General features: G+C 31.3%; 1 protein-coding gene across 1 annotated transcript in view; it reads right to left on the bottom strand.

Annotated features, from left to right (window-relative positions):
* Positions 1-1163: 1163 nt before the first annotated feature.
* LOC139528690 (equilibrative nucleobase transporter 1-like) overlaps positions 1164-12290 on the bottom strand; it is a 182645-nt gene continuing 171518 nt past the window's right edge. Inside the window, exons 4-10 of the mRNA XM_071324810.1 lie at positions 11995-12164; positions 10170-10350; positions 5837-6001; positions 5315-5416; positions 4823-5009; positions 3022-3148; positions 1164-2077 (exon numbers count right to left, since the gene is read on the bottom strand). Of these exons, the coding sequence (XP_071180911.1) occupies positions 1892-2077; positions 3022-3148; positions 4823-5009; positions 5315-5416; positions 5837-6001; positions 10170-10350; positions 11995-12164 (1118 nt within the window). The 3' untranslated portion in view covers positions 1164-1891. The remainder of the gene's footprint in view (positions 2078-3021; positions 3149-4822; positions 5010-5314; positions 5417-5836; positions 6002-10169; positions 10351-11994; positions 12165-12290) is intronic.

The following is a 12290-nucleotide window of genomic DNA, read 5'->3' as shown; positions in this document are numbered from 1 at the left end:
TGATAACAGAATTATCATGACGGGGATATTCATAGCATGAGATAAGAGTTCATAGGATATGTTAGTTTCTATTTGTTACCATAAGTCTTTCCATAATCTGAGAGAGACATAAAATAGATTTTTAAAAATTACATAACCGATGCAATGTAAATTTTTGCACATACTTTTAACTTTTTTAATCTCAAAACTTATTATCCAATAGATCTAGCATTGCTGTAACCCTTATAAATTTTAATTTGGTTAACGAGAGCATACGTGGGTTTTTATTTCATTAACTTTTTTAAAATTGTAATTACACCGAAACCTTAATGTCTAGATTTTCACCAAATCGAGAAGCTGTTTCTTATTATTTAATTTAAGTTCTTTTTGTGCGTTTTCTGATTTTGGGTTGAATTTACTAAAGCTCCATAATTTTGCTGACTATGCAGTTATTCTTTTAATTGGCCTATTATCCTATTATCTTGGTCTTCTTTAGTTGTACCTGAGAATAGTTTATCTCGATTCAATGTTTATTTCATGCGATGCATTATTTTCGGACTACATTAGTTGAGAATGTCGAAAACGCTGTCTTTGGGGACAACCAAAAACATGTGTATTCATATGCAATTCTTCTTCAAAAAATATTTGTAGATAACACACAAATGCACATATAGGTTCATTGAGTAAATAATCTAGCCATAATCACGAAAAGTACGTATTTTCTCATCATAAAACATGGTATTTTGTAAGAGGAATTACAAGAACCAGACTAGAGCCAATTTGCTAAGGTTATATAAGCATTTCCATATTATTGGTTCCAGTTTGTTTAAACGCAGAACGAGTCTTATGGAGTTCTTTTAAAATTAAACATCATTACACAAATCATATATATTCATATGAAACTACAATATGAATATTGAGAAGTCAAAACAATCAGGTCTGCTTGTCAAGTGGTATATGTACTTCAGCTTCTAGAAATATTTGAAAAAAGGAACGACAAAATCACTCTTTGCCTTAAAAATATTTCTGTAACAATCTATTGATGAGGCATACGAGTATATCACTTTTAATGGAATCCAAAACTATTTCAAAAATTATTAACCAGGAAAAGATTATTAAGTTCAAACGTGTTGCTTAGATGAACTAAAAGGTTAAACATCTATAGAAAGAAATTTCACTAGTGATATAATTTTTGTATTTTATTTTTTTTCAAATAAACGAAATTAAACGAATCCTGAAGACATACAGTTAAAGAAAACGTAATATATATATATTGAAATATAATAGTAAATACTCGTTGTTTGGCTTCATTCACAAATTAATTGATGACAAGCTTAAGGAGTTGTTTCATATCAATTTTCAAATACATTACTTAGTTTCATCTCCTAAAAGAAATATCAAATTATAGTTAATAACTATCCATATAACGTTTCAAAACATGTTTCAAGCAAAATTCAATCAATTACTCCGACAAACACATTGCATGAATTGTGTGTATTTGATTATATATCGAAAAAAATCAAGAATTTAAAAGTATCAATAAAACCTTTCTTAATATTTGACTGAATTATGCCATATTACGGTATAAAGGTTTGTTCAGCGAACTGTTAACTCTCGTATGTGATTCTCCATCTGGTTCTACAGAACTCTTCCTTCCAAATATACAAAAGAGATTAATATTCTATTAATTACATATGCAAATCCTTTACAATTAGGAAATCACCCTACCGGAACATTCTGACTGCTTAATATAACCCAAAATAATTGTGGTCCTTTCAGGAATTTGACATTTTTATACAAATAGGCGTTTAGAATTATAACATAAGATTTCCTCAGTTCTTTGCCACTTCTTAATGGATATGTCTATTACGTTTTCCACATTTTCGTTCCTTCTTCCTAATGAATATTTTTGTTACGATCTAATCATACTTCGACGGTTATTGTCATTTTCATCTTCAATTGTAATAACTAATTGTTCTCTCCCGTTACTGCTGTTTGATAAGGAACTGTTGTTTATAAGTCCAATTCTACAATGGTACCATATCAAAAATGGATGACCACACGATAAAATCAATAACACCAGTAATAATAAGTTAATCTGAAAAGAAGAAAAAAATGTCTGTACTTGAACATATAGGTATATAGGCGTAAGGTATTGGGAGGTTGAGATCTCACTAGGCATGTTTAACCCAACCTCATTTTTTGCATCTGTCGCACGAGCCACTGGCTTGTTTGGTTGTGTATGTGTTTTTAATTTTAGTTCATTTATATGTGTATAGGATGACGTTCATTTTCACTGATATAGTACACAATTGTATTTAAGGACCAGCTGAAGTCCGCTTCCGATCGCGTGCGAGATCGGGGTTTCCTAGATATGTTGAAGAACTTTTGGTGGCCTTCTGCTGTTTTTTACTCCTTGGTCGGGTTGTTGTTCCTTTTGAAACATTTCTAATTGCCATTTTCAATTTTTATCTTTTCTTGAACATGTTGAAAGTTAAACCAATGCATAACCAATGAAACTGTAAACTAGGACTAAATTTGGTTTGTTATGGATATGTCGAACAAGAGTCTAAAACCTTAATTCAGGACATGTACACATGTAGGTGCAAATTGATCATGAATGACAATGTTTAAATGATTTACCATGTCATCACAGAATATTTTGTATTTGAAATAACACAGAGATTCATTGGTGGCCGAGGACTATCTTCAGCTATTGTTGATATTTCTTGTCTCTTTTACATGTTTCCCGTTCCATTCTCAAGTACATGTATCATTTTGTGAACTGCATTGCATGATAAAGTTTCATTCCACGTATAATAAATACTTTTATATTATTCATTCTTGTATTTTAAAGTAGAACAATATTTACTAAGTCTCTTGGAGTAAACTGTGATTATTTAAATCCTGAATAGTGCTCAACATGCATGCACTACCTGCTTCGAAGATAGATGATTTGCAATGTTTTCTAAAGCTTTGTTACAACTAAGGATCACAGTTATTAATACTTACATAAAAAGGATCAAAGAAATGAATACTCACATAAAAAGGATCGCCTTTTAATGATGTGTTGATGAATGATTGGAATGGAAATCTGAGAAGACACAGTATACTCGAAGATAGAAAATGAAGACCGATCAATTTTCCAAAATGTTCAGCTGGAAAATGCCTGCCAACAAAAACAAAAGGTTATAAAAGATACATGTATGTGAATGAATTCAATTGGCTTTACTGAGGTCATTAAAAGATTGTATTCATCAATTTCTGTATACTTCCATATGATTTAATGATTTGATGCAAAACGTATACATTTATAAGCAACACCAACACAAGGATAACATTCTAAGAACGATTTACACATGTACCAATCGATAGTTGTTGAGTTATCTATATCAATTGGAATACATACTTTTTATGGTAACTTGCTGATTTGAATCATTATACTGTGGATTCCTTATTATCTGTTAGATATTGCTTTTCGTGAAATTCGTGGTTCACTTGGAACCCCGAATTTCACTATCCATCGAAAAATAAATTTTCTATCAGAATGTATAAAGACTTTGACAAAGCCACGGAATCAAATATACCCGATAGTGCAAGTTTTCGTCGATCCACCAAAGTTAGTACCCACGGAAATAGCCATGAAGGTTAGTACCAACGGAAATAGCCATGAAGGTTAGTACCAACGGAAATAGCCATGAAGGTTAGTTCCAACGGAAATAGCCATGAAGGTTAGTACCAACGGAAATAGCCATGAAGGTTAGTTCCAACGGAAATAGCCATGAAGGTTAGTACCAACGGAAATAGCCATGAAGGTTAGTACCAACGGAAATAGCCATGAAGGTTAGTACCAACGGAAATAGCCATGAAGGTTAGTTCCAACGGAAATAGCCATGAAGGTTAGTACCAACGGAAATAGCCATGAAGGTTAGTACCAACGGAAATAGCCATGAAGGTTAGTACCAACGGAAATAGATGAATTCACATTAGTTTTATGTATCAACAAGTTACAATTTAATTTTCTCCTTCCCTAAATGAATCGTAATAATCTAATATTGTAATCCTGTAATATATCAGACCCACGAACCTCAGATAATTGAAATTACATTCCAATGTATTCTATATCATGAACATACTAAAGCATTCAGTTGTGAAAATTTTGTCAGACATCCAATTTGAAAATTAGTTGGTTTGACGTCAACTTGTCGTAAGATTTTAATTCAAATTAAAGAGATCTAATAATCCGTATTATTGACAACTTTTTATTTCAGATTTGTTTACAGCTGCAGTTAAGTATACTCTTATATGGAATCTCACCCTATTCAACTTATAAGAAATGACAAAACAAAACATCACTAAATTACTCAAATCAGATTTTCATCAATTCATGTTTAAATCTCAATTTAAAAGAAACGATTTCTAAACTCAGATACGAACATGAACTGCGTTATGACCCGTGTGTTTGTTTAATTTTTCATTTCATGATGCTAATGTTCCGCTGGTTTACTCTAAAAAGTAAACACACAAAAATACTGAACTCCGAGGAAAATTCAAAAAGGAAAGTCCAAAATCAAAAGGCAAAATCAAGAGTCCAAACACATCAAACGAATGGTTAACAACTGTCATATTCCTGACTTGGTACAGACATTTTCTAATGTAGAAAATGATGGATTGAACCTAACATAGTTCTTCAATTTGATATAGTTATTTCGTTTTGAATGGGATGTTGATAAATGTTTTGCTACATGTCATTTAAAAGGGTTTTAATTATTCCTACGATCTTTTACTCAAATTCCATTTTAAGTATTTGTATAACATATGAGGCGATATTTTTGATACTTACAAATGTGTTAAAAAAGCGCAAATAGATGTCATAACAGCCACTCTCTCTATTGCTTGTAAAATAAAACCCGCCACTTGTAACTGAATAGAAGGAATAGTTGTTAAAATATTATTCACTAAAGCTATTCCAAATGTCACAAATGTTATAAACTGTACATTTTTCATCTGTAGAATTAACGGATTCCCAGCTGAAAAAAAGTAAGTAAACGTTTTTAAACACATTTGATAAACAATACACAATTGTCGTATTATTCAACTGGTAATATACTGTCAAATTGAAAATAACCATTTTACATGATACTTGCTTAACACTATAAAAACAGTGTTTGTGGTTAGAGTAGGATCCTTTTGTACTTAAAATGATTATGTTTAGAAAATAACGGGGATAAAAATACATTTACTGAAAACATATTATCCTATGGCATGTAGAACTAAAGATTGAAATTATCTCTTCTATCGTGAAATAGAACATTAAGCTTAAGACATTACATACCAAATGAATTACTACGTTTCCAATCAACCAAAAGTCCTATTAAAGGACCGGCTGGTAAAGAAATTGTTTGTACTGCTGCAAATAATTCACTGTATTTATACACTGTAACGAAAAATCGAAACATTTCTTGCATTTTCAACGACAATATATATCATAAATACAATCACTATATGCAAATTTCTATATTTTGATAAATCTGTAATTATGTTGCAATAGTTAAGGTTAACTAAAATTACTTATTGCTTATTGCTGTCTCGTTCCTTCGAAGTTCGTTCAGTTTTCTCAGTTTTTATTTGTTTTTCTTGATGTTTATCTTCTGATTCAATTCGATTTATTAGATTTCTCCATTGGTATTTTTGCTATTTTACTTTCTACTGCTGCATTAATTTATAGTATTGGTATTAACAACGCTTATCTTTTTTGTTCATACTTAGTCACTGGAAGTAGATAGGAGATATTACTTAATACATTCATCTTAAATCCATCTTACATCAAAATTAATAGTCTGATTTAAAATTTCACCTTCATCCCGAGGAGTTCCGTATGATATAAGCATTAGTCTTAGATTGCTATCATATGTGAATGCTCTCAGCGTATATATACCATACCATATCGTCGACCAAATAAACAGGGATGATAGAGCAGACGATTTAAATGTTATCAAGTTGAGGCAGCATTTACGTCCATCTAAAAGCAAAATGGAAAGATTGTTAGATACAAAAACAAACGTGGATCATTATTAGAAACAAAACAAGTGAAATTGTGTTAATATATTTCAACTCCTTATTATAAGCAGTTTTGTCCTACATAAAGTAGGAAACCAAATTGCAAGCTCTAAAAAACAGTTTCGGTAACATAGAGTTAAATGCGTGATTTAATGGTACAAATAGTCCTATTCGAGGCTTAGGACAGCATATGCAAACAATTTGTAACTGACTTTATATCATGCATATTTATGTCTGTTTCTCAGTAGACATATTTCGTTCTCTTTGTATTTCTCTTTCTCTTCTCATTGAACCTTTTTGTAAGATCAAAGACATTTATTCTTCGACACGGACAAATTAATGCAAATATGACTTTAAGACTGTATGTTATACACTTTAATGCTTTTATATGAATTGACTGGATTTAATGACAAGAAATAAGTGCTATCTTTTACTGTCATTCTACTTGTACTTTTTATTTCAAGTTTAAAAAGATCATTTGTACTTTTATGGAAAAAAGTTTTAATGGTCATATTTTAGAGGATACTTCAGGCGGACGTGAAATTACACTTCATTAAGCCAAATAAGTTATGACAAGCGAAACTCAGTTAATATATAATATGTCAAAGCTGCGAGAAATTCAATTAAAGATATTGTAATTGTACAAAAGACTGCGCAATTAAGAATTGGTATTAATGGATCAAACTCTGTGTATACGTAAATAAGTATACTAGGATTGGCTGTTAGAAATTTTCTATTTTATACAAAAAGAAATAAACAAAGGTATATAAGTACACATCAGTTCATCCTGTACAAAACAAGTCTATTACATTGTAGGTGTGTATCAACAATATTAACCTTACCTTCTACATTTATGCACCTTTATTACGTGTTATGCTATTCTATTATTTTTGTCATCAATATTACTTTTACTGTTTAATCGATTTTTGTCGATATCATTTTGGTGTGCCCCTGTACTTATACATCCCGTCATTGTGTTATTGTGTTGTGTTAAAGTTTTGTATTATTATCTTTCATTTTTGCTAATGTATCTGGTCTATATGCCTTTTTTGTGTTTTTTGTAACATATAGCGTTGCTCTGTACTGATACATCTCGTCATTGTGTTATTGTGTTATGATAAAAACAAATATTCTTGTCTTTCATTTTTGCTAATTTTGCTCAATATGCCTTTTTGTTTTTCAACACAATGTTATAATTATACATGAGTATCATTTTGTTCTTCGCTTGTTTAAATTGAAAGGGTGTTTTGTTTTAATTGTGAAAAAAAATACAATAGATAATTATCAAACAGCATCGGTAAAGTGTAAGTCTATGTAAGACTTCAGTCTACCCCCAGAGTTTAAACATCGTTACAAACGCTTGTTATTTTCTTCAAGAAAACCACTAATTGCATTTCAAAAATGTTTGGCAGATAAACTATATAAACAAACACAACAAGTCGATTTCCAGCACCACTTAACGTTTCACGCATTTTTGTAAAAGCGACCAATACTTTAAACAAACAAACAATAGTCGAAAGATCAGCTAGCAAATTTCTGTATTGGAAAAGTAACCTTTATGCGAGAAAAAACACAAATACAAAACCTAGCGTCGTACTGCTAAAATAGAATTAGATTCAATTGTGTTTAAAAGGTTTGGAATTCGCATAACATCAAATTGATTGACGTGAAGGATTCTGAAAATCAAATAAAATTGTTGTGATCGGTAATAAATTGAATTTGAGCACAAAAAACTGTGAATTTAATCCGATGTTTTAAAGAAGACTTGACATGTCGCCTGAAGCGTAACAGGGAAATGTCATGCAAACAAATTTAAATTAAATAATTTTGTTGTTTTTTTCCTGAACTAAGACATTCACAGGTCTGTAATCTTAAAATAAATTCACGATACATTTTGTAAACATTAAGTTTTTCGAATGTTACTTCTAATAAAGGAAGTCATGCTATTTATAACATTTAACACTATAACCTATAACGAAGTAGCTATAACAAAGATCGTAACCTCTGGTTTATATTTAATGTGTTCAATAATTTCTGAAACAGCTTAGCTGGTGAAAGACGAACTTTAACTGTTAAAACAAAGTGATACTACCTTGTAAAGAAAGAAAATTCTTCATTGAAACAGCCGCAAACCAATATATCGCCCTACTGTTAATGTCATTGAAATACTTGTCTATTTTGAAATAAACATTATAGTGACATACAAAAACTTTACATGATAACATTTCTATTTCAAGTGAGTGTTTTTTTTTATTTTCTTATTTCATATTAGTTACATGAACTACATTGTATTTGTCTTCAGTGGAACAATTTTAATATTTAGTTGCGCTGTGGAAAAATCATTGATAGAAGACCCCACCCATTCTCATAGAACTTGTTTTTTGTATCCACATGTTACAAGAACGCAGTGACCAAAGTGGAGTTTTGCATTCAACTATGCGCATGTTATCAGTTGTTTGAAGGCAAGGTTAGATTCTCCAAAGTTTTGACTTGACATAATATTACTAAGCGAAAGTCGGAAAAAACTACAAATATTCTAACTTTATTGTTTAATCTTATGTAAACGAACCCCCATTTTTGTTTAGAAATGAATTGATCACAAATGAAACACTATCAAAAGATCTCGTTTTAAATCATGTCAAAGATAAAACATGCTTGCCTTGTAGATGTGATTCATTTGCAGAATGACTTCGCCATTTAAAAAAAAAAACATTACAAGACAGTAGGTTTTAAAAATTCAACTGTTTCAATGTATTTAGTTCTTGAATTCTCGAGTATTAATTGTAAACTCTATGTCTCATATCCATGTTTACGCTTGGTGTAAACTAACGAGCTCTCTATATATTAAATTAAGAAACGTAAACAGTGCAGAAATGGCAATTTATCAGATTGCACTCAAATATCCTGATATTTTAGTTTTTTGTCTCTTGGGTAGAATACATACTATTATTAGAAGCTCCTACGACATTTGAGTTAATTATTGAATGCTTGTTATCTAACATAGCATGTTTACAACACGAACACATGTCATTAAAACTAGAAAGCATTCAGATTGACCTTCTGTATATATGTACTGACTAAAATTCATTGTCGCTTAGTTTTTAGAAGTGCAATATATTTCAGACCCTTTTATAGATTACTGTTCAGTGTGAGCAAAGGCTCCGTGTTGAAGACCGTACTTTGGCCTATAATTGTTTACTTTTATAATTTGTGACTTGGTTGCAGAGTTGTCATTTTGGCACTCAATTTTTCGTATATCTCTTAGCTAAGCATGTGTGGTTGTTTAAGTTGTGACTTTATCAAATAGCTGTATTTATATCTGCCATTGGATATTTAATGCCGATATCTGTTTTAGTATATTAATTTTATAATCTTCAATCAGAAGTTATCGTTCCTTTAATAATGGACTCACTTACTTTAATATCATAGCTTCAACTTTTAAATATATAATCAAATTAGGCTGGCAATTACTCCAATAAAAAAGTAGAAAATCAGAAGAATACTGAACTCAGAGGAAAATTCAAAAAGGAAAGTCCCTAATAAAATGGCCAAATCAAACACTTAAACACACCAAACGAATAAATAATAACTGCCATATCCCTCCCTGCCTTTGTACAAGCAATTTCTATGTTAAAAATGGTGGAATACACAAGAAAACGATTTAAACACGTGGTTAATCTCAATCTGATATATTGAACACATGTGTACGTTGGGTGATGTGATACAAGAACTTTGAATATTTATTTGTCTGTTTCATTTTCAGCCATGGCGTTGTCAGTTTATTTTCAATTTATGAGTTTGACTGTTCGTCTGTTACCGTGTGTCACTCTTTTAGCAACTACAGGCCACTGTGTGGCCTTGTACAATCAGAAAAACCAAAAATGCATGTAATGCTTTACGAAGAATGACATATATAAAATTGTAAAACAATTCAAATGAGAAAAAAACATCAATACTTATGTACAAGTTAACAAACGAAAAAATCTTATGATGTAAAACAACAAACGACAACCACAAAAGTATAGACTCCGGACTTGTTGAAGGCCATACATTGACTATGTTCTTGAACTACTCATCATCATTTTTGTTCTGTATAGTAAGCGTTGATTACATAACAAATAGTATAATACCTTCTGAAGAAGACTGACGGTGGCGGGTAGAACTTCCTCCTGCTACAGATCTACCATCTCCATAATCAGCGGGAAGTGGCCATGGAACCTTTGTTTTAGGCAAAAAGGCTATTGTTGAAACTAAAATTGGAACTACTCCCATTGTCATAAACATAAACGAGGTTTGTATGTCGTTCATTGACTGAAATAAATGTATACAAATATCAATACATTGCATCGGAACTAAACACATTTATTCAAATCCAGTTGTTGGCATGACACGGGTTATATTCTTCTCATATATGTTATGATGGTATGATACTAAACCCCTAACGGGAAGAATTGTGCCTGATGTTCATATGATGAAATCATAATCTTTCAGTCAGTTTAATTGAAGTCTGGAGCTAGCATGTCAGTTAACTGCTAGTAGTCTGTTGTTATTTATGTATTATTGTCATTTTGTTTATTTTCTTTGGTTACATCTTCTGACATCAGACTCGGACTTCTCTTGAACTGAATTTTAATGTGCGTATTGTTATGCGTTTACTTTTCTACATTGGCTAGAGGTATAGGGGGAGGGTTGAGATCTCACAAACATGTTTAACCCCGCCGCATTTTTGCACCTGTCCCAAGTCAGGAGCCTTTGTGTTTTGTTAGTCTTGTATTATTTTAATTTTAGTTTCTTGTGTACAATTTGGAAATTAGTATGGCGTTCATTATCACTGGACTAGTATATATTTGTTTAGGGGCCAGTTGAAGGACGCCTCCGGGTGCGGGAATTTCTCGCTACATTGAAGACATGTTGGTGACCTTCTGCATGCTGTTGTTTTTTTTTTTCTATGGTCGGGTTGTTGTCTCTTTGGCACATTCCCCATTTCCATTGTCAATTTTATTTCTCAGTTTTAAAAAACTGCGTCTCTTAATGAAAAATGTAGTTATTTAAAATGATAAAGCACAGCTTGCTGCTCCCTAAAGTTTCCGAGCAAATACTTATCAGTAGTTTAACTATTGGGGCTGCTAACAAAATTGAGTTCAAGTTCGAACTTGACAATTTTTACTTTTTAACATTAAAGAATCAAGGATCTTGATAAATCAAAAGAGGAACCAACTGTTTGAATTTGATAAAAATTATTACTCTCAGTCATGTATTATGCATACAGTAAAGACAAACGCTGAGCTAAACTACATATACCATGCTGTGAGCTATTTTTGACTGTTTGTGTGGGCAATTATCTAGCCAAAACCTCGTAAACTTGTCTCATAGTACAACGTAACAAAAAACTAAAAAAGGACTCAAGACTGAATAAACCTTAATATCATTAAGCATACTAAATATGATCAGAATGTGCAAATTAGTAAACAAGTTATCAATTTTATAAAAAGATTAAAACGATTCATCGTAGTAAAGTATCAACATAGGTAAACCACACATCATCATTATCATCATCATCATTCTAGTCTATGTCGTTATTTCTTCATTCCCTCTCTTTTTGTCAATATAGACAAATGATAGATTAGTAATATGTATGTTGTTTATATTATATAAAGCATGTTCACGTTCAGTTTGTATTGTTATATATATTGTATCGTGGAGAAGAATTTATTAGTATGTTTCACTTGTGTCTGTTCCTTTTGCTTTCAGCAAATAAATTTATGTTTAAACTAAAAAAAAATCAAAAATTTAAGAAAGAAACAAGTGGTAAGCGGTAAATAAATTGTTTCCTAAACATAAAGACAAGGAGCGGTCCAATTATTTCGGTATAAACGCGCTTAAAACACTTACATAATTTAGATATCACTCATGTTTGCATACGATATGAGAAATAAAGTGTAGCAGAAGCCGTACCTTTATACATAAAAACACTATGGCACTTGCTTGATAACCACCAATTAAAGATGACATGACTGTATACCGTCTGTCACCAAACAGATTGGAGGTCTGTAGATTGGTCAGCATGATGATACACCCAGCGATAGAAAACATACTAAACGCAGGAACTATTAACCATGGAAAAGCTATAGTGTAAAAATGTGTATGATTATTTTTTTAAATATATAAGGTAAAACAATTTCTCATGAACGAATCGTTGGCAACTCATGGTGATGAAACAACTGAACATAATGAGTATACTTAAGTATCAT

This window comes from Mytilus edulis, chromosome 6 (genome assembly GCF_963676685.1).
Source record: "Mytilus edulis chromosome 6, xbMytEdul2.2, whole genome shotgun sequence".
In the NCBI taxonomy this organism is placed as follows: Eukaryota; Metazoa; Mollusca; class Bivalvia; order Mytilida; family Mytilidae; genus Mytilus; species Mytilus edulis.
The sequence above is the reverse complement of the archived record's forward strand: the minus strand, read 5'-3'. Positions and strand labels throughout refer to the sequence as shown.